The sequence below is a fragment of the Larus michahellis genome, chromosome 9, assembly GCF_964199755.1.
Source record: "Larus michahellis chromosome 9, bLarMic1.1, whole genome shotgun sequence".
In the NCBI taxonomy this organism is placed as follows: domain Eukaryota; kingdom Metazoa; phylum Chordata; class Aves; order Charadriiformes; family Laridae; genus Larus; species Larus michahellis.
Window position 1 is genome coordinate 20016156 of NC_133904.1, and position 23306 is coordinate 20039461.

Consider the following 23306-nt stretch of genomic DNA (forward strand, 5'->3'; position numbering starts at 1 on the left):
CTGCCAATAATGCTATTGCAGAGATACAGCTGGTTTTTTTACCTCATAACATTAGTTAAGTCTGCAAGGCATCATGCTGCATTCCTGCTCACTCAACACTCTTGCCAGAACAAAAGCTTCAGTGGCAAGACATCCAGCTACAGACAACTAAGAACCTGCAAATCAAAGCTTCTTTAGAACTCTGCCCCTTACCTTTGCCATTAGGTGGTATAACAACTTACCCACTACCAGGTAGGATTATTTTGCTCCAGAAGCATTTAGAGGACACATCTCTCTCAAACTCCAGGAACATACTATGTTGCTCGGGTTTTTGTTACAAGAGATGAACATAAGTCAAAGAAATAAAGGGAGTTAGGCCAAGTGCATACTTCTGTATCTGCAGTACTCTCAGTTAACTGTGGACAGGAGTATTCCTTCACAGGGTGCTCCTGATTTCTTTTTCTCTCTGTTGCTCGGCTCATGTAGATGACTCCAGGGTTAAACATCTGGCTGTGGCTCTTCAACTGCTTTGTGACATTCAGGTCAGGGAGGAGGTAGGGAAACAACACACTGAGCACATTCCAAGGCAACTGAGGTCTTCCTTTAAGTGGGCAGGCTGATCTAATCATGGAATGGCACACAGTGTCAGGAAGGAAAGAATTTTAGCTAATAGAAATTTTGAAACATAGAAAAAGAATACTGATGTCAAAGGGAACTGACCTATGTCATCAGCACCAGATCCTTTTTGTCTGAATAATGTGACCCAGAACCATGCAACCTGGTATTTTACAATACGTACTAATCATGACAGAAAGACACATCACACAAGGGTTTCAAGATTAAATATGTATCTTGAAATAAATAAAAAACTGTAAGGCTGACATTTCAATGAATAGGACGTAATTTTAATATCTCTTAATACCAATGTCTTGCAAATTGTTTGAATCAACCAATATATCTAACAATCTGCTCGAAATGAAAAAGAATGAGGCTTGCATCTCTTCTTAATCAGAACTGAGTATCAGGATTGATTTATGCTCATTTTAACTTGGGTAAATAAATCAAAGGGGATTCAGGCTCTAATTCCTTTATCTAAACAGAAACCAGTAGGAGGGAGTAATAAAATGCTATAAACGTCACTGAATGTGATCACTAAAATATATTTTAAAAATAAATGTTATTACTATCCTACAAGTTTTGTTTTCACTGTGCTGTCTTAGGCAAGTCTGTCCTGTATACCCTGAATATCCAAAATATCCATTGACATTTTTAATGTACAACCATAATGCTAAAGAAATATTTCTTCTTGATGCATACTGTGTAAACGTGAACAACAAGCTACATTGTGAGCTCACCATACATAAGAGGTTCCGGGGTAGATAAGCATCATCCCTACAGAAATGGTAAAAAGATTCATGACTTTACTTCAACAAACTTTTTCAATATTTAATCTTTTGAAAGATTTAATTTTGAAACATTTAATCTTTTGAAAGATTTCACTTTACAGTAACTGGAATAATGACCAGAAAGGAAATTAGTATGTGCTTAGCCCAAAAATTCTCAAAGCATGACAGAATGCATCAAAAGTTTTAATTGTGATGACTTTGATACAGAAGCCATGTAAGTGACAGAGCCCTTCTATTGACTGTTAGAACAGTAATACACATATGATTGTCTTCAGGCCCCAGTACCTAAACAATACTGGAATTGGGGAAAAAAAAAAAGATCTAGCTGAATTCCAGCTGGAGAGGAAAGAGAAATATAGAGCTGCATTCATGCATTTTATGGGAAAGATTGCATAGCTGGTTTAGAAAGAAAACGTCTTTTCATGTCCTTAGTAGTAGTTCTGTGCTTCTTTAACTTCTTCACGAGTTATAGATGATTATATTCTTCCATTCCATATTATCAGCCCATAGAATGAGTAAAATGCAAGACCCCCTTTGAGAATAAGGACACAGTTTTAACATTTGTCTTGGGAAGAAATGAATCATGTATGCAGTTACCATACATAAAAGGCAAATATTTCAAGTTTCATAAGGACATGACGATCCATAAAATATTGGTTGAAGGTAAGCACCAAACCCAGCAACTGCCATTTCGGTGACTGAAAGGCAAACCTGGGATGTGGTTGTCTTCAACACTGGGAGCTTGATCTTGACTGCAGTTCTTTCACCTAAGATCATTTCCATGCAAGATCCCCAGCTGCACAACACAGTGATAGAGGCATCTCATTATTTAAGGCCCATGCTTTCTTTCAAATACTCTTGGAAAAGTCACCAAAGCTAATCTCTCTGTCAATCTCTGGTTTGGGTTTTTTTTTTGCACTTTTAAGAGCAGTATTAAATATTCATAAATATAAAAACTATGTGGAAATACCTTTAATAATATTCTGATTCTGACTGTTTAAAAAAAGAGAAATAAAAGAAGAAAAAAAAAAAAGAAAACGCACAACCCACTAACCAACCCTCTTTGCCAGAATGCTTGGCCAGCAGTGAAGATAAAAATGCGACTGTTCCAAATATCTTGTAGATCACATGATGCTTCTGTCTCTTTGTGGACAAGAATTATTTCAGTACCTTCTGCTGAATTCTAAGAAGCCATAAGTAGAGGACAAAAGCCCCCAAAGTGCCTGAGATTCAGAAAGGCTGGACTGGCAAGTCATTTCTGATAACACTGGCTCACGGAAACATCTTCAGATTCTTATGTGGAAAGTACTGCAAAGGAAAGAAAAAAATTAAGAGATGTAAACACATCTGCCATTGTGCACAACATTTTCCTTAAAATACAAAAAGGAAGGTGCTGTGTAATCAATCTGAATCTCTTCTCCCGTACTCTCAGGAAGATTTAAACATTCTGGGAAAAATTTCCATCTTCTAAAAACGTTAGCTCCGGGGGGACAAGGTCAGCACTGGATTAAATCAAGTATAAATTGACCTACTTGGATATACAGCACAGTCAAATGTTTCCCAATTGCACTTTTTGCTGTGGCTCAGCATTTGGGTTCCTAAACAAGTCAAATTAGGCAGATAAATTTGTTGTTTCTCTTGCTACGACCAAGAGATTGTTATCTCCTTTCTATTTGTACTGTGATACAGCCAAGCAGCGTGCCTTACTACTGCTATCAGTTTTAAGAAAAACTCCCGAGCATCTTGGCAGGACAGTAAAAGATAATTTAGAGAGGGTGTGCTGAAAGCTCACTTTCACTAGGTAGTAATCTCTGTTCAATGTCATGACAGAATAAATCATATGTTTCGTTCTTTCTTGACTGAAAGCAGGAGAGAATTTTATGTATTTGTGTATGTAAATACTCTTAATTTTGGTGCCTACACCAAAACAAAACTTTAAAGATTTGGAGTATTTGAAAGGCTGAAGAGTTCTGGATGTACAGGTTTTTCATTTTTGTTTTACAAAGACAATTCTCTAACTTAATTGCAGCTATTTAATTTGAATCAGGAATTCACCAAAGGATGCTCTGTGGTATGCATTTGGAGGAGATAAAATTTTATGTCCACAGTGGTCCCTAGGAACTTTATATCTAGGAATTTAGTCAATCTGAGTGACACTGAAAGATATGATGTATAGAAGTCTGGCATACTAGCCTAAGTATTGCGAAAGCAAGTGTACAGTGACGCAAAGAGCTTACCGGCACCATGTTTTTAGAAAAAAAGAATTATAAACACCTTGTTCACAACTCAAGAAATGTCTAGAGCCCCATATTAATCCAAGCTCTTGAAAATTTAAGTCCCACATAGGCAATCTCTAGGAACTAAAACATCCATCACATTGTACGTGAAAACATTTTAGGCGTGACTCCTTAAAACAATCCATCCAAATCCACTTCACTGGAAATCTGTTTATTGGAATTTTTTTGTATTTCTATCAGAGTGACATTTTAGTCTTCGGAGACTAAGCTTTTTACTAAGAAGCAGATGAAATATTCTGTGAAAAATACTAACAAAAATTATTCCCTTCTACTGTTTTCTTGCTAAGCATCTCCTGCCAACTTGTCACTAGCTCTAATTTTAGTCCTTAAAAACTAGATAATCTGCATGGCGGGACAAGTCTTATGAGATGTACATTTCCTGTAAGAGAGCTTCTGTTAACTTCAGCTTTAGGTAGGACTGGAGTCAGGACGTCAACTATTATATGGGTAAAGGCCCACAAAGGTTTCAGAAATACTGCATTTCCAATGACATCTTTTTGTTTAATCTGTTGTTTCTCTGTCTAGTTCTGGCAGCTCCCAGGTGGTACTAATGCCATATTCTTCTCAAACTCCATTTCAAATTGTTATAGTATGTTTCACCCTCAGGCATTCAAATAAGCTTAAACTTCCAGGATGATTTATAAAACAATTTCCTGTGGAAAACGTAACCAGTCTTGTAGAACAGAACACTTAGCTAGTGCCAGTTCAGAGTGCTAATACTTCTATTAAACTACAAGCAGCTTCTTAATGATAGCAATTTTGAGTGAAATAAACCTACTGGGATCAAATTTTCTGAACTAGCAACTGTCATTATCATTTACAGCTTACTCAAGCTTCCGGGATAACAGCCAAATATCCACATATCTTCTTCCTTGGCCAAAGATTAACAGTGTTTTCCTCTAGTCTTAAAAAAATTCCTCAACCACAGCAGTGCAAATCAAGCAACAGACTTTACTGCATCTTCATTTGCGTGACAGCAGTACAAAGCTTGCAAAGGCCGTCTGTAGGAGATTAAACCTACACAGGGTCATTAAGTAAAGGTTTGAGAAACGAGTGATGAGAAAAGGAAAATCAGTCAATGTATGGTGGATGAATTTTAACTCATATCAGGTCATAAGCCTGGATCATGGTGCCAAAATTAATGCCTGCTGTACGTATTAAGTATGCACGATAATATGACAGCTTAAAAAAACCCAACAAATTGAGCTGTGTGAAAAAAAGTGCTTCAAAAACAGAGTGTACGTTGTTACAGGAATCTGGCCTTCCAAGGTTTTCTACAAACAGGGTAAAGAAGGTATTCCCCTTCAGTAATTTCATACTTCATTTTAATGATGATGAGATTTTACAGCTGGATAGTTCCCATTATAATAGTTCTCAATGTTTGTCAGAAGTCAGGTAAGCACTGGTCCCATGCAACAGAGCAGAGAGAACAAAAATGTTCTATGGTTTGGCAGAGATCACCTGCTGAAGCAGTGTCAGAGCCAGGGATAAAACCTAACTGCCTTGCATCCTAGATTTCCTACTCCTACGATGTGAAGGAGTGGCTTTTGGTGGGGAGAAAAGGCAAAGAACAGAATAAGAAATCCTTTACTACAAATAAACATCATCTGGAGTCTGGTAAGTGAGTGAACGTTTTCAAAAGGATCGCATACCAAGTGCCGGTATGGTATTCTAGGATCAGCTATTCAGAAATGCTGATTGCCCAAAGCTTTACAGCAAAGTCTCTGAAAGCTGCAGTTATCCAGCATGTCCAAGTGCTCGCTGGCAATCATTTTCAAAAGTGGCTATTGCTTTGTTTCCCATGTGTTTGATTTTCATAGCTGCTAAGCAGCTGAAAGCATAAATCAATAGGAATTCCTTGAATTTAAAGTCTGAAATGCATTCAATTGGGCACAAAAAGCAGAGATATGCAAAACCAAATTAAATTATGACTGTCTCTGGGCATTGATGGGTTGGTATTTCTTCCATGCATCTGCTGAGGATTTCAAAAGGGACAATTTTGTTTAGATGAAAACATGTTTTCATATTTTTTTACAATATTAAGAAGATAGTTCAGGCATAGGTTTACCACTGCCATACAGGGTTGTTGATCCACTATTGAGACACTTTCTGTGCTTTGCATGTCCTGTATTATATTACATGGAGAAACTGCACAACCCTGTCTTCAGTTTGGCTGCACACAATCTATGGTTATCACTTAGAAGGACCATTACAGCTGAGACACAGAAAAGAGGAAAATGAGAAGCCATGAATCGAGAGGGAGATAAATTCAGAAAGATAAAAGAAAGCATTGTTTCATTAAATGAGTAGGTAATGTGTCCAAAGCTGCTATGGTATAATTGAACTCAATGAATAGGAACTGGGTTTTATGTGGTGAGAGATCAGCTACAGGAATTGCGCTCTTGCCCCATGTCACACGTTCTGTCACACACTAGCATGCATGGGGTACTCTCCGAGAGCACTGGTTTAGTTTCAGTCCCCAGTCAGGCCTTGGTGTACCTGTGGTGGCACTAAAGTTCAATGGATCCCATTCCAAAAGTCAAATCACTGTCTCCCTTTAGAAAGCAACAGTCGCACAGTATTTAAAAAATGACAGTCAGTGGCTCAGAACAGGAATTTCAATAACAACAAATATGTCAGTCTATGATGCACTGCATACAGCAAAAATATGACTAAGAATGTCGTCAAAAAATAAAACACCTTTACAGGCAAAAGGAACAGTAAAGGGCAATAAGGGAGAGGCATCAAGTCTTCCATACAGACTGGTTTGGATAAAAACAGTCTCATGACCTTGTCACTTTCTTTTCCTGCAGCTGCTAACTCTGGCTGAAACAGAAACCAAATCAGAGAAAATACACAATGTCTTCTCGGCTCTGAGACGTTTTCCATTAACACCCTCATTTTGCAATATAATGATCCAGCTAATCTCCTGGACCCAAAAGGAGAGGGAAGTTACCATTTCCCTTGAAGCCAGGGATGGAAAAAATCTGCCTAAAACATACACATTGCTGCCTTGAATATCAAGGGGACATCTTGACAACACAGGTTCACCATGTCACAGACATGGATAAAGTATGTGTGTTTAAACTAAGCAACTGGATGATCAGCCTTCCAATATTTGGTAGCCTGGTCCTTTGAGATTATCAAAGTTTTCAGTGATCCCTCCCTATTTGCTCTTTACCTAATCTATAACAAGCTCTGTACTTTTCACTTCATCCCTCTTTTTACTCATCCTTCTGTTGAGTACCCAGCACTCAGGTCTTTCCCCTCATTTCCTCAGCTTCCCAAAACATCACAAAATTGGAAAAGAAAAATAATTATGACAGTCATTCCAATAGCTACAGTGACAAATGTTCCCCTCTGCTACTTTCTCAGGAAATGACTGGATTGCACAGCATCCTCAGCTTGGAATTCCCAGTCAGCAGTTTGCAAGCCTCTACAACGCAGCAGTAAAGTCAGTCATGGCACAGGAAACTCCTGAAACTACAGCGTCTGCTGAGTCTTCAGATCTGCCTTCAATTCTTCACATTTGATCTCTGCTCTCTACCAGATCTGTAGGTACAGTACAGTCTTTTCATTGATTAAGGGAAACTCTACCTGACCCCAGCAGCTTCTATATGGATAATAGCGTAAAGAAAACATTTTCTTAGCTGGAAATATATGTAAATAAAATATTAGAATACCTACTCAGCTGAGCCTCACTATAATGATGATACGTATCACGTTCTAAAAGAGTTTCTGCTGATACACTTGATTAGTCAAGGAATGCCTGATACGTCTCTAATGTATAAAAGACACCCACACTGACTTTGTAGCACATCCTCTCGAGATGCTGATGTTTCTCAGGGTTCATAGGAATCATGTCCTCACGCTTTATGGTAGAATCATTTTGTTATAACGTCTTTCCTTAGAAATTCCATTTATGAAAGAAATAACCTGTTCTGTGTTCTGTAGGACACCTAAGTTCTTAAACACCATTAGCATTATCAGTCCAAATTTTGATCCATCTTAATTCTATCCTAATGTTCATCCTTATTTCCTATGAAAATACAGTTTATTCAATCAGTCTGACTGTGAGCTTTGTTAATCCCCCCCCCGTAACTTCTGAATCCTTTGGCAATTCAACAGCATGTGACTGAATGATGATTAAGTTTCTGCCAATTTCCTGCAAACAGGCAGCTGTGTAACAAAGAGTCTGTAAGTGCTCCACCTCATAGAAAGATGCAAAATAATTCTGCACCTTTCCAGACATCAGAAAATCTACATAGGTGAACGAGTCTTTGCACATTAACTGCAGAAAAAAAATTGAAATTGTGCAGTATATTTGTAACAAGTACACAATATTTACACACATCCCTATTCAGAGAGGTTGGATCCTTGCTATAAGGCTTGAGAACAATATGAATTTGAGCTTATAATAGATCAAAATATTTTCCTCAAGAAACCAAAACAAACTGGGAAAAAAAAAAAAAAAAGGATAATTAAAAGTCCTTGAGCTCTTACTCTTCAAGTTAAGAGAGACCTGGAATATGCCCTAGAAAAGTAAACTGAGTTAGGGCAAGAAGTCATTCTCTAGCCAGCTCTCTGGTAAAGTACTTATGTCTGACATTTCTTGTGTTACACTACACGGTGACAGCCTTAAAATATACCTGAAAATATGCATGAAACTATCTTTTTCTTAAAACAATACCTGAGAAAGTCTGGTGCTTTGGAAATCATATTTTCAAAATCTGCAAATCCTAGTTTCCCATCGCCATCCATGTCAGCTTCTTCTATCACTTTCTCGCAAACCAGAGTGATTTCTTCTGCTGTTAGCTCTTCTCGGGTCAGCTTATTGAGGGTTTTTTCCAAGTCTGATTTACAAATGAAGTTATCTGTGTTAAAATCTAAACAATAAAAGAACCAAAGATAAGATCACCAACAACTCTCATAGCTATTTACTCCAAACAAAAAAAGGGGTAGAGAAGCATCCCAATACAGTACCATAGATCTTAAAGGCATAGATTGCTTTAAGCTCTCTGGGAGCCATTTCACTGAGCACAGAGAACATATCCACAAAGTCATTGAAGCTGAGGCTCCCCTCTCCATCTTCTGAGAAAGATTCCACAATCCTTTCCCTGAAGGGATTCTCCTGTGAAAAATGATAGATAGATAGATAGATTTAATATTTGGAAGATCAAAAAACCTGCAGACGCCCTGTTAATAATTATCAGAATTTAATTCCACGGTTGGCTCTTCCAAAACACTTCTAAAAATTTACCTTTGCATGCTTCAGCAGAAAGTGTCAGCAGAACACACTGCTGCATAGTACTGCTTCTCACCCAGATTTTTCTCAGCTCCATTGCTATTCACTCTCTCTAAACTGGTGCTCACTTTGTTTCTCCTCTGTGGAACACGTGCTTTATAAATGTTACGGTAAAGGTACTAAGAGTGTGAGTTTTGCCCGTAAGAGGTTGCTGACAGGGTGCCAGACTGACAGGGTGAGGAGGGTTATGGCTCCTACATTAAGAAGCTAGTACATAGGAACAGGGGATGGCAGGAGGGGAAGGGAACACAGAGACCAGCCTGGAAAGCCAATGAAACAACTAGGGACTTCTAGAAGACTTATGCCTTCTGGTGGCACCTGACTGAAGGCTGGAAGAACAAATATTATTTATGAAACCACCTTAAAAAGTAAATATCTGCATTCCACACCTGATTGATGTGGAACCATCAATCAGCCATCAACCAAACTATGTCTGTTCACTAAGGATGCAATAGAAAAGTCTTTCATTTTCACTGTGATAGATGTCAGTGTCCAACCTGTGGTTGAACTGACTAGAAACTCCACAGTCTTAAATGAAATTTCGTCTCCACAAGAGATGATTCTAAGATCTGTTTCCAGCAGCCTACCAACCCAGCTCGTGACAAAGCTACTCCAAATAAGACAGTATTCTAAAACCACAAACACACAAGCAAGCATAAGAAAAGCTGTTTTAGTACTCTGAAGTCCAAAACAAATGTTTTTATAGTAACAAAACAACATCTTTCTCACAGCTATGTAAAAACTCAAGGTGAATTTGTAGCTATGTCTATAAAACCAGGAAAATCAATTCAATTGAATACGAATAAAACGCACAAACATCATTTGGGCTGTGAGCAGCATCTCATCAAAGCTGCTCTACAGATCTTATCTGAAGCCAAGACACTGATTAACATGTTGATCTCCTATAAATGTAAACAGCTTTGGTGGTGGCATATCATGTTCATTATTGTTAATATGCGTGCAGCGTTTTATTTGGCTTTAAAAGAAGGAGTATTATGAAAGCTCAGAGCTTAAACATATATCCATTTAATTTCTTTTTTTCTGCAAGTTCAATTAGCTAACAGGTATTCATAAACCATCCAATTATTTTAAATGAAGTTTCATAAAACAGCTATATTTGAGAGGTAAATTACAAGAAAATGTTATTTTTCAGTTTAATTCTTTTTTGATAATTCACAGAGAATATATGTATCTATAGAACACATTTTCTGCATGCCTGTGGAGACTAAAAAAATACAAGCAGCATGTACAAAGCAGAGTTACGTGAACAGATTGATATTTTATATTTATGTAGTATTCTTCATCTTAAAGGAACATAAAGTACCTTACAGGAATTGGGCTATGTACCACTAATACGCAGCTGCCTTTGAAGTGAAATTCAACAAGTGTTAAATGGTGTGCAGCAGCTTACAACAAGAGCTGAAGATAAAGGTGTTCAACTGAAATCACAGGGGGAACTTGGAAGCATAATGAAATTTGTCACCCACACAGAGATAACAATTAAGATACATTTAAAATAATGGAAAAGTTTTAAGGATTCTTGTTAAAAGACAAGCATAATATACAAAAGCTTCATTCCTCTAAGAGGAATGTGAGGTGTGACTGTGAACAGGGACATTTCAAGGCGTGAACTGATCTATACCACACCTACATACATTTGGCAAGTCATGTCACCTGGGAAATTTAAGAACAGATTTCAGTGGCCATGCCAGCTGGAACTTTAAGATACTTCTTCACAGAAGCTATACTGGCCATTCACATCCTCAGAGAGCATACCTGACTATCAGGAGGTTTCTATTTAATGATAACAAAGCACTCAGGATACATTAACCATCTAATGAGATGTCTTTGGGTCTTGCAGTGTGTTCTCCAGGACTTCTTCCATAGGAGAAATTAGTTGGAGTGTGCCAAAAGGCAAATATCCATGTAATGACAAACCATATAAGCATGTGTGTCAATCTTCTGAGGATGGGTGAGATCTGAGACACTGGAAGCATAATTCCCTGAGACAATCAAGATTCAAAATTCGAGAAGTAACCTTGACCAGAGATTTTAGCACCACTAAATGCCAAGATGTCTCCAGTCTTTCTGGCTGAGATAATGACCACGGCCACGGATAGGTGAAAGAGGGACCACAGAGCCATAGGCTCAAATAACAGCCCATTAAGGTAGTCAATACTAAATTCAAATTCTCCTGCAGGGTTTGATGATTGAAGTAATTCCACAATAGGCAGCACCCCTACAGATTTCAAAGGGTGAGAGATTAATGGGCTCACTGTGCTCTAAACTGAATATGTAAGGCTAAGCTCACTGTTCAGAAAAAGACAAAACCAGGCCAAATAAAAAATAAATAGAGTAGAAAAGAGGGATTCTTGAAAATAAAAAGACAACAGGCTCAAAAAAGCAGCAGGGTCACATCTCTCAAGAGTCTCAGAACGAAAAACAACACCACAGAATTAGCCAGATGGCTGAGAGAAAGTAATTGTAAAAGGATACGTAATGATCACTCGCATCGTGTGCACGGTGTGTAGAGGAGGTATAGCAGATGTGCATCTGTGGGTACTGCTAAGGCTAAAGCATCTGACCTGAGTGCTTGGAAATGTGCCTGTTTGTGGCACGAACATATGTACAGACACTCAGTGGAAAACAATTGATTCTATTATTTCAAATTCTCGGTTTGTTAATAAGCCAAAGTAACGTTCAGTTGGGCTGAAATATATGAAAAAGGCACACTTTCTTCCTAAAAAGCACATAACAAAATTAGTGTATCTGTTAAACGTTTAATATTAGAGAATGCTAAATATCAGAGCAGACGAGAAAACTTATTAGAAAAATTAACTTCTTTATTTCTAAAATACGATATTCCTTTCTTTGCAACAAACCTCATCAGAACTAAGTGTCATGGTAACAGTTGTAAACTGACATCTTAGAGGCAGCATTGGGTAACAAAGAGGGAGTACACAGATGCAAATATCCCTATCAGCAGTGAATATCAAACCCGGGACTTTCTGCATTAGAAATGCTAGGCGTGATCTCTGTGACTAAGTATATCGCAGTTGCATAAAATGAATTATCTATTTGGCATATCAGAGCTCTTGAAAATACAGATGAATTAACAATGAATTAAATGGACCGAAGCATACTTCTTAAGTAACTCTTTGCCAAATGGAACTCTAAAACCTAAATGAAAAATAAAATCTTTCCTCATATTGATTTCTTTCCTTTAACTTTCTCATATTATGTGTCTTCAGGCAGTATATCTCTGGTTTACACAATGGAAAGTATTAGCTTACCTTCGCAGATACTTTTCACATCCTTTCTGTAATTTCATTACCTCTACTCTAAAGAGCACAGATTAGGACTCCATCATATTTAAAGGAAAAGCCATGGGGGAAGGGAGTAAAGGGGAAAATGATACTGTTCCTTCCTAGATTGTTTTCCCCTAAGCACTAATTGTTTAAAGAAGAATCCTTTTAAAACTAGAGACTTACACTTGTCTTGTTAAAAAGCTTTTTCTGTCCTCTCACAACAAATATGAGAGGGGAGACAGAAACAATAAAGAACTGTTACAGCTAAAACTCTGCTGCTTTGCAGATTGATGCTGCTGTAGTGTCTTGAGATAATCCACCTAAATGTGCCATCCATCTTTTTTAATGATCACTTTTGCTACTCAGATAATTGTGTTTCTACTCATTTTTGAATGTCATGTGGCATCTATTCCAACACACAGACCTAGAACACCATACAGTAAAACACAACCATTACTTTTCTAAGAAAATATTATAGGGTTTATTCCTGAGATTGCAGCTAAATCTTACCAAGTCACTTGTTATTTTCCCGTCCTCGACTTTCCAACACAGGCTCCAGGAAAGCACTGCGTTGTCCTTTTGCCCTGTCTGTTTTGCAGCTTGATGAATTAATTTAAAGCACTGTATCCTATTTTCACAAGCTAATGGCATTTTGGAAATAAGAGGCTGCAAGTAAAGCTGTAAAATAGGTCAAGCTAACTAAGCTGGAGAGGATGGACAGTCATTACAAAATGCTCCTCAGTTTTATATACACAGAAGCTTGATGATAGTTTTCTCTTTCATATTTGGACATAAGTCACTGACATTAGGGAAGGTATTTAAATGCACAAAGCAGTCTGCTTTGCAGACTACTAAAAGCCAGAATCCCTTTGGATGATTTAATCAGGACTTGTTCAGAACTGATCAGAAGCAAGCCTTTCTCAAATTTCAGGAGTTAATCCTAAAAAAGTAGAAACGAACTTTTATCAGACAAACATTAATATAAAAATGGCTAAGTTGTTCATTACCAGATCTCCACAGGAGAGGCTGGTGCTTTGGAAGGGAAGCATAATAAGTGCAACAGCAAATTGTTCCTGGAGCAGATAAAAGCACATAACTTTGTTGGGTTTTTTTTTCCCTTTTCTTCTTCCTCAAAATCAATAACTTTTTTTCATGTGTAGATGATCATGTTCATGTAATCAATGTTCTCTGCAGTGCCTACAGGGTACTGATTAATAAAACCCTGCACAAACCAAGGCTAAGATACAGCTAAGCTGATATGTTTACGTTTTAAGAAAATGATGGTGTCATTCTGTCAGAAAGCAGAAATGTCAGTCAGTTCAGCAACGGGCTCACCTCTTTACTGAAGGCTGTGTTGGTCACAACAGCCAGATAACCAAAGATTCTGGTTGCATATGGAGTTGATTAAATATTACAGAACACAACAGTATATCATGGGAATATAAGGCCTTTTAACAAAAACTGATTCACTAACTATAGTAGGAAACCGCTGGCAACACTGGTAAAGACCATCAGGCAGGTACAGATTTGGGGTTCAATGCAGAGAAAATGGCCCTCACTTACTCCACTTGGAGGGCATACAGTTCATTGAGACACACAGTTAAAAAGGGGTTTCAGAGAAGCAAGAAGAGTGGCCTGAAAGGGGTAAAACATTCCCTCATAACTAGAAAAAACTAACAGAATGCAGAGACAAGGAAGGTGGGATGAGCTGCAGGCGAAGATTGGCCAGAGCACGGCTGGAGGCTTGGGAAGAGTTTCAGCCTGCTTGCGGGTGTCATTGCCCATTACACGGGAAACTTTGAAACTAAGGACTCATGGAAATTAATTCTAAAATTCCATCTGCTTAAAATTGTAGGAAGTGTCTTCATTTTATTTTGAAGCAACTCGCATGCATTCACATGTTTAAACTTACCAAAAAATAGGGTGCTAACACTGGTTCTGAAAGGTGTGATGGATTCACTGTTCCCTACGTGTCCTTTCTTTCTCCTGACTGATCCGTGTGCCTGCTGGTCATTCTGTTTCAGCAGTGTGCAGATTTATGAACTACCTTACTCGCCACTGCAGCTAATGTCAAGGCCTGCGAGGATCAATGAAGTTACTGCGTGGGCCAAAAAAAGAAAGCAACAGACTGTAAAGTGAATGAAACAAAAATGGTTCCCCTCCAGGAAGTCCTTTTATGACCAACTCCTGACAGAAGGATTGCACTACGCTACAATAACCAGAGACAGGCCATGCACCAATTTGAAGATTCTGACAATTAGGGACGTATGTGTCACAAAGGTGGCCTCCCACGCACTTCTACACATCACACATGATCTCAGCCACCAGGTTACATTCCCACAGCTAGCGCTCTGGAGACGACAGGGATAATGTGAGTGAAATCAGTTTTGTTTTGAAACAAAATCACTTTCGCTTTCTACATGGTCTCATATCGAACAGCCCATGTCATTGCTACAATTAATCGCTGCAATCTCACAGGTGCCCATACACCCTAAAGTTAATTTATTAGACTGCTGCCTGTGTAACCAAGATTGTCAAAATTAGAGAGCAGAGACGCAATGAAACAGACGGAGCAAACTAGCTCTGTTAACTTTGGTGTAATGGTAGACCTAATCAACTTAAAGTATCTGCCCCTTCTTTATTTATTTATTTCTTGTCCTCACTTTCAACTTTGAGGAATCACAAGTTAGTGAATAATTCAGTACCAATTACAGTGAGTGACCATGAGCATTTTTTTTCCTTTGAAACACAAAAATCCTGGCTCAAAACATTAATGCGGGAGGTAAAGATCTTTCTTTACAATAGCAGAATCTAATTGAGAAAAGTGCATTATTGATTGTATCCATTTGTCAGAATCTGCAGTGGTATTGAGCTCAACGTTGCCAGTAACTAGAAATGTAATGTGTATATGAAAAAAGCCAGGTACGTTGAAATTATCACTAATTTTATTAAAATTCAATAGAAATTTAGTTCATTTATTTCTATTTTAAGATTTAAATGCTGGCTTTGTCTTCACCTTGATGAAAATTTACTGAAGAAAGAAAACACCATAACGATTTATTTAGCTGTCTGGTCAAGTTGCAAAGGTTAAAGATATTTTTTTGTTAGTGTATGAGCTGGAGTTACCACCTAAATTGCTTGGAAAATGAACTCCAGGGGAAAGACTCTCCTCCCCTCCCCACCATCTGCACAGGAAATCGCAAAAGGCTCCATAACCAAGACTGACCCCAGTTTACAACTGAGATTCTAGGTAGTACTTTAATATCTTCTAGTGTCAATGTTTTGAAAGAGTTATGGAGGAAAACCTAGCTGCCTCTAACTGATATTTGACTGGAAACAAGCTCACTAACTACTGAAAGCACTTTATCTATGAACTACTAGAATTCCTGAAATAAAATGAGTGGTTTGACAGCAATATTTCTAAGGTTCTTCCACAGTCTTATGAAACTTTGGAGAAAATTATTATAAAATTTTACATTCAATTTTACACTGCTAATTTCATAAAATCAAGTTCCATTACCCGGGAGACATCTTCTAAAGCAGGGTCAGAAAGCCTCACAGACTTGATGTGGTGCAAGAAGATAGATTATCATCCACTTTACTTACGTAAGTCTATTAGGAAGTCTATTATCATTACCACCTAAGTTTGCTAAGGTAGCAGGATGTGTTCCTGTATCTCAAAATCTAATCATGGCCCAATATAAAATTTCTGGTTTATATCTCAGCTTAAGTACCAGGCTGTCTTGTAAATATAGCTGTCTCCCATCCCTAAGATTTTCATAGAATGAGCTGCTCCTTAAGTGGTCAATCCTGTATCATTGAAGCCAAAAAGAATGTGGATGATTATCATTTCTCACTTGCTTTTCTGCACTTAGCCTTGATTTTTCACAAAGCAACTATCAGCCATCTGGCGGTTAAACTTCAGTCACATAACTGAGCCAGCAAAAAAGACATCATCTACCTAAATATTTTCCAGTTTCTGGAGCTGTTTTTGCCATTGAACAGTAACAGGAAGGGGAAGACCTCAGCATGCCACATTGCTTCAGGATATCAAACTCACTTGGCAAAACCTCTGGCAGATGAGCTACATAACTTCAGAAGATACAGTTTGTAAGCAGTCAGAAGCGATACCTTTAGCTCAGGCATGTTTATTATAAGCTGCATAGGTAATTTAACATCTGGGTCCTTTGTATAGTCCATGGGCACAACGTTTGGTGCCATTTCATGGTATCGGCCATGCAACCTGTAAACAAGCAGAAAAAAACAGCCAATAACCAATTTTAAATAACCAATTCCATTCATACAGTAATCAGACACAAATTTGTTTTGCAGCTGTAATTATTATTTTTAGCGTACAAGTCTGAGCCCACCAAATTCCCATCTTTTTGAAAAAAAAAAAAAAAAAAAAAAAAAGAGGGCTTTGATGCAGTATCCAGCATAACTGCTACTAACAGCCACGAGTAACCTGAGGTGTGTAACTAAGTAGTGTTTCACACTACCTGTATATAGTATTTAAGCACTCTATAGGTGCATGCACAGAAGAAGTGGGCCTGGACCAATGTACTAACACTGTGAGTATAACCCAGGGATCACATCTCAGCACAGATTATTGGTTGATCTGCACTACGCAAGAAAAAGTTGTTGTTTAACAGCTCAAAGAATTTAGAAGCCAAACAATATGCAACTATGATGCTACAGACAAGAGTATCCTTGGGAGAACTTCTGAATTCAAAAAGCCCTTTTCCTACCTGTGCCTCTGTAACACAGGAGATTTAATTTTATACAATTCTAGCACTGGCTGATACCAGCACACAGACCATTTCCACTTCATTCCATTTCACATAGTTTTGTTTCATTCTTGGCTCAGCTTAGTCATCAAACCAGTATATTTTAAAAGCAATAAACAAGTGTTTTTCCTGAGAGATGCAAGTCAAACATTCATAAACCTAGTTTCACTCTCTAAAGGCTTGCTTATTGTGCTAACAGCATTATGTTACAGTTTTAGTAAGGGAGATGGGAAAGAAGAGTCAAAGGCCATGAAACACATTGATGTTTCTAAAGGTTTAGAAGCTGAATACCAGTAAATTATAAAAACTTTCTCAGTCATCTCACACACAACCTGGGAAAAGACCGCACAAGAGTTTCTACAATGTTACTTCCAATTGTTACTTGAATTAATTTAACAAGTGTTAATCCCACCCTTTATTTGCTGTCTCCAAATATTCCAATGAATGAGTTCAAAAACATAGCCCAAAAGCCAAGCAAAACCAGCCATGTGTAAAGAAAACATCAAATTAAGCAGGATGCAAGTTTTAAAACTATCTTAGCACATTTATTCTCACTGGGATGCTCACTCGAACTAGGAATAGAAGCATTTCAAGTAAAATGGGTATCCAATTCAAACTCACCAGTGGATCTCAAATGTTGAGCTCTCAAGTCACAGACAGAGATTGCCTGGCAAGTAAAATACTACCTGTCTAGAAGCAATTCATATATTAGAGAGATTAATTCTACTGATTTTCTGATTTTACTGATTCTAGTGATATTTCATGGTAGCAGACAAGTATCTAGAATCCAAGACTGTCAAATAACAGCACAAAAAGGCTGAAGAGGAAACACTTGTATCCTAGTGCTCAAACGTTAGTCAGAGATCAATATATTTAATATGAATGTGTGAACTGCCAGTTCTCTATGAAATACCACATGTAAAAAGAATAGGAAGGAAGATCAGGTAGTTGTTGCTCACAGAAAACTCAGAAAATGTACTATAAAATGTAATTTTTATCATATGTGAAAATTTTGCTTAGACCTAATTCATAAACTGCTTAGGGCAGAAAGTGGTCATTTTGCCATGTCTTCTGTACTAACACAAGGTATTTTGGCCTCTCATTAGGTCACATGTACTATTTATTGAAAAGCTATATTTATTATACTGTGATTTATTTTCATTTTAACAAAAAAATCCTGCCTGCTCACTAGGTTTACTAACAATTACAAATAGAAATTAGTATTTTTTTAAACAGCAGAACAGAAACAAACCAGTAAAACTGGAATTAATGCTTCGCCAACCCCTTCATCTTTCCAGCTTTAGCTGCAGCAACCCCTCAGTCAGTTCCACAAGCATCTGAGCTATTTCAGATTAATGCAGGTAATGGATTTCAAAAACTAGGAGAAAATAAGGTACAGGCATCTTTTTTCTCAGTACCTCTTTGGGCATGATTATGATATGTCACAAAGAACACATGAAATGGAACACAGAAACTTGTTTTGTCTGGATCTTAGGAAATTAATGTGTTTACACTGTGCAGCAACATATTGTGCCATACAGGAAATTAAATATCCACTGATCTAAGCATATTTCAGCTTCTTACCACAGTTCACCCTGTCATTTCATAAATACCATGTAATTCAAGATGCAATAGCCATTTCCCACTCCAGCAACTGATTTCTCTGTTGTAAACAGCAGCTACAAAGATGTCCCTAAATACAACAGGAAAAACAGCTTAACAGCACTTAAAGGAAAGCAAACCTTTCAAATCAAATATCCATCAAAGGATTTTTATGTTTTTTAAAGCTAGACTACTGAAATAATGCTCTAGTCTTCACGAAAATAAAGTACTCATCACTGGAATGGCTTGACCATTGCAGGCAACATTTCAAAACACACTAGCTGGCAATGCCTGCTCATTTTCACTGCCAAGATTTTATTCTCTATTTTCTCTAGTATTAAGACTTTTCTGTCCCCTCCAACAGGACCATGAATGCAGACACTGCGTTGGGCATCTTAAAGGAGTTCTGCATAATGTCTTTCAGAAAACACAGAAGGGATTGGAACAAAAAGTGATTTGTGTTTCATAGTTTACTAAGCTTGTTATATTTATCTGAAATGCAAGGTATGGAATTTCTCTTAGCTTTCAATAAAAAACTCTGAACAAGCCTCTTGGTTGTAAAAAAATACAAAAAAAACCAACAACAAAACACCAAAAAAACCCAAGCACCCCAAAAAGCTGTGTCTATTTCTACTGGGAACAGTAGAATACGACAGAATCCTAAAAATGTTGTGGGTAAGTATCTATTACCAAAATACAATCATATCACAAGAATAAATAAACACCCGTTCATGGTAACAAAAAAAGCAGACACAACAGTGTGAATGTGAAGTTACTTTCGTACTGGGAATAATACAGTGCTACAACAGAGACTGAATACTCAGGTGACAAATAAAAAGTACTTGTTACAGGTACATAAAGAAGCCCTTCATTGTCACCACTGTGACACACAGTGATCTGGTACTCTGTGCTATCTTGGTAGAAATTCTAAAGCTTCTTATGATGCTCACCAAATTAAATAACAAATTTTGAAACGATACCTACAGAGAAAGCAATGTTATTCTAACACGAGAAATACCCTTGTAAGGCACATGACAGGTTGCAATGTGGTGTCCCTGATGCCATTTGCTGTGAAACAATTTTATTTCAACGATGGAGGCTTAGAGGGAGAGAGATCAAAGAGAGGGCACAGCCACAACTCTTACCAGCTGCTTACTGATACTCCTTTTCTCAGGACAAAGGTTTAGTCTCTTTATAACATGCAATATCAGTGAAAAGTAAACCCATCATTTCTGGCTGACAGAATCAACCATCTTGTCCACAGAAACTAACACAACCTATTTATACTGAAATTAATCCAAACTCTCCACTAGCTGAAAGAAGAATCCAATTTTTCAACTGGAAGATATTGTGTTGTTAATTGCAAAGCACTTAGCAGAGCAGTTCGGTTTTGTATTAGATCTTAGAACTGCCTTTCTGGTCCCGTGGGTATCAACTAATTTGTGTCTTCCAGTACACAGCCAACAAAAGCATTCCTATCTTACGGTGGACAAGGCACCTACATTAACTGTAAATAACAGAATGTGTCCACCTGATTGCTCCATGGTAAATACAATTACCCAAGACTGATGCATTCTCTCTGTTGTGCTTTTCCTACTACTTCAGACATTGAGTTTTTCCAGTTCCTTCAAGAAAAATTAAATTATCCTAGCACATTTATACCTACATAGAACGTAAATACACTAAATTCAGAAAGCACTTCTAAGAAAATATTCAAAGGATCCTTCTGAAGGGATTAGGTTTTAGCTAAAAACAACGTCAAAGGACACAGAATAAAACCACATTCCTTTAGTTTGCTGCCACCAATTATAATGAAACTCATTCCTCTTTCCACAATGACTTATGGCAGAAGCATGGAGTTGAACAACACATCTGCCAACAGAACTCAATTTTTAGAATCAGAAAGGGAAAGGCATGCCCAGGGATGAGACGTGGGGAAAAACAACCAAAGCAAGAAAAAACTCCCCCTGCCAAACAACTTCACTGTAACATATATATGTCCCTACCTAGACATGTTAACTCGTGCTGTTTCTACATCTGTGTTTTATTCAGAAATATCCACAACGCAGACAATATTTACTTTTACAGATATCTATTGAGATAGTATGTTCCCAGTTCATCCATTTGAAGTTAAGTCTTTCTTTTATCTTCGAAGATGAGCAGAAAGGAGCTGCCAGGCACCAGTCCGTAGACAACCTCCCAGCACGCTGCCTGGGGCTCAGCTGGACTCTGCTAGAATTAGCTGGAAGGCAGATGACGGACACAGAAATGTGCAAGTAATTAACAGTAGATTTGAGGGCAGCTCTGATATCCTGTTCTCCTCCCACTAACTCTTCCATTAATTCACCAAATGGCTCAAAGCTCTGTAGGTATAAGAGCTTTCCACCTGAGTGGATTTCACACTAAAGCATCCAAATGAGTCTGTAGGAAGTGGCTGTGATCCAACTCCTGCAAACTAAATTACAGCAATAAAATAGTCTTTCACTTGCTTTTATCTGCAAGGATCCTACAACTCTATTTGTGACAGCCTTATTACACGGCATGAATAGCTAATATCACAATGAAAAAGCCCGTAAGATTTCTCTAGCTGTGGTTCCAAAACCAACATACAGAATGTTGCATGAGCTCCATTATCCTTTTTAATAAAACATACAAATGAAAAACCCAACCAACAACAAAAAATCAGTCACATCTTTTCCCACTGAAAGTTCTTTATGCTGGGAAGTTCTTCAGGGACACCACGCACTCTTTTATGACAAACCAAGCACTGGATTGCCAGTCTCTCAAATGACCAGATTTTGGAGAAAACAAATGCAATACATCACTACCTGAATTTGTCATACCACTGCCATGCTTGGACTAAGTACTATGACCGATACTGTGAGTCAGACTCAGTAATCATCCCCCAAATGCTGCACCAATTGGCACTGTACAGTTTACTGACTGTTCTGACACATCTCCCAATAACATTAATTACTAACCATAAATAGAAAATAAAACCTCTGCGGTAAGGGCTCTAATATTTCTCATGTTCTTACAGGAGCAGAAGGCTTCTATAAGATGACTTGAACATCAGAAGCAGTTGTGACCTAGAGAGGAAAGGCTTTTTGTCCTTTTACTCAGCATGCCCCTCAACACGAAGTATATCTGAAAATAACCTAAAGCTTCTTCAGCTACCTGTCCTAGTCACAGAAACATTTGTGTCTTGTCAGCCAAGACACAAGTCTACTTTTTGTTTATGCTAACTTTCGTTCTACCACTTGGGAGCATTTTACATGGTTAAAAAGGTGAGTCAGAGTCTGTCCCCACTTCTCAAGGGTGCAACAACCTGCGGGCACCAAGGGTGACACTTTGTGGGTATTTGCTGGACACAGCTTCACGGGGATGTCTCCAAACTCATAGCAGAGCCTCCAGCTATACCTGCGTAGCCATGGAAAAGAGACTTCCAAGCTTACACCCTGCAGCGATTGTTTTAATTTGTCATTGAGATTTGAGGGAAAGTCAGATTGTAACCAAGGTCACCAGCAGGTGTGTTAAAACACAGAGAATCTCTTCCTTGGCTTGACATACACAAATCACCACCACTAAATGTAGTGACAACACATTACAGCTGGCTGGGCTGCCTTTGTAATAAGAACTCTACACTAAAGGAGTACTGAAAACAAACGAAAAAAGCTTGTAATGACTCACTGATTGGAAATAAGTAGAGGTGTTAAAGGGGCCTTTAGAACCTAATAAACATCTCACCAACTCTGGTCCTGCCTTCATAGTACCAGTCACCTGTTTTATGTTGCAAAGGGAAAACATTTTTATTCAGCAATATATCCTATTTGTTCCTAAATAACAGGAATGCATCCAAATACTTTAACATTACAATCAGGACCATCCCAAAGAGTAAATTCTAGATTGCTCTACATATTCTCAGAAAATAAATAGTAAAATGGCTTAACTGGAAGAATGAATCAAAGCAGGAAGTGCTGATGGACCGTCCCACAAGGACTTCATAGGAATTGTGGCATGATCTGACCAGAGACTGACTGTACCGAACGGAATAAACTATGTCAGCAGCATGTCCAGAGAAGCACTCGGTTGCTGTGCTGTTGCACTTTCAGTTATTCACCACAATCAGAGCTATAGGCTCTTGCCCAGATGCCAGAGTTGAACACGACAGCTGGAGAAGGACTTCTTGTAATATGCAGAGAAGAATTCACTGCTCCAGAGACCAGGAGGAGCACTGACTAGGCTATCCATATCTGGAAACAGACAGAGCTGAGCAATCGGCCCTTCTGAGCTCCCGGAGACATAGCTGACTGGAAGCAAAAGAAGCAACAGCATTCAAGATGGGATTGCACAGACCACAGGAAAGAATGCATCGTGCTGATGCAAAGCCACTGATGGGAACTGATTTACAGCTGATGCCACAGAGGCTGTAGCCCCCTAACAATGCAAATTTTTGAGGTGCACATACTCTCTTGTCATAGCACTATTATTGCAAAGGACAAATATGTGACTGGAGAGCTGGGGAACAGGTTCAGACAGACCTATATCCATAAGTCTGCCACATGCAGAGAAATATTTGCTATAGCTCAAAGAGAAGGAAGTTCATTAATCTCGGGCTGCGA

At 38.2% G+C, this 23306-nt stretch overlaps 1 protein-coding gene across 6 annotated transcripts in view; it reads right to left on the reverse strand.

The window, feature by feature from the left end:
* Positions 1 to 865: 865 nt before the first annotated feature.
* CIB2 (calcium and integrin binding family member 2) overlaps positions 866 to 23306 on the reverse strand; it is a 49999-nt gene continuing 27558 nt past the window's right edge. For 3 of the 6 annotated variants that reach the window (XM_074600110.1, XM_074600111.1, XM_074600107.1), the window contains 4 exons: positions 16427 to 16538; positions 8666 to 8813; positions 8373 to 8568; positions 866 to 2693 (listed from right to left, as the gene is read on the reverse strand). In XM_074600110.1, coding sequence (XP_074456211.1) covers positions 2672 to 2693; positions 8373 to 8568; positions 8666 to 8813; positions 16427 to 16516 — 456 coding nt within the window. In that variant the 5' untranslated portion in view covers positions 16517 to 16538 and the 3' untranslated portion in view covers positions 866 to 2671. Of the gene's footprint in view, positions 2694 to 8180; positions 8569 to 8665; positions 8814 to 16426; positions 16539 to 23306 lie in introns of those variants that run through there. The other 3 variants (XM_074600109.1, XM_074600108.1, XM_074600106.1) reach the window with 1 other exon arrangement.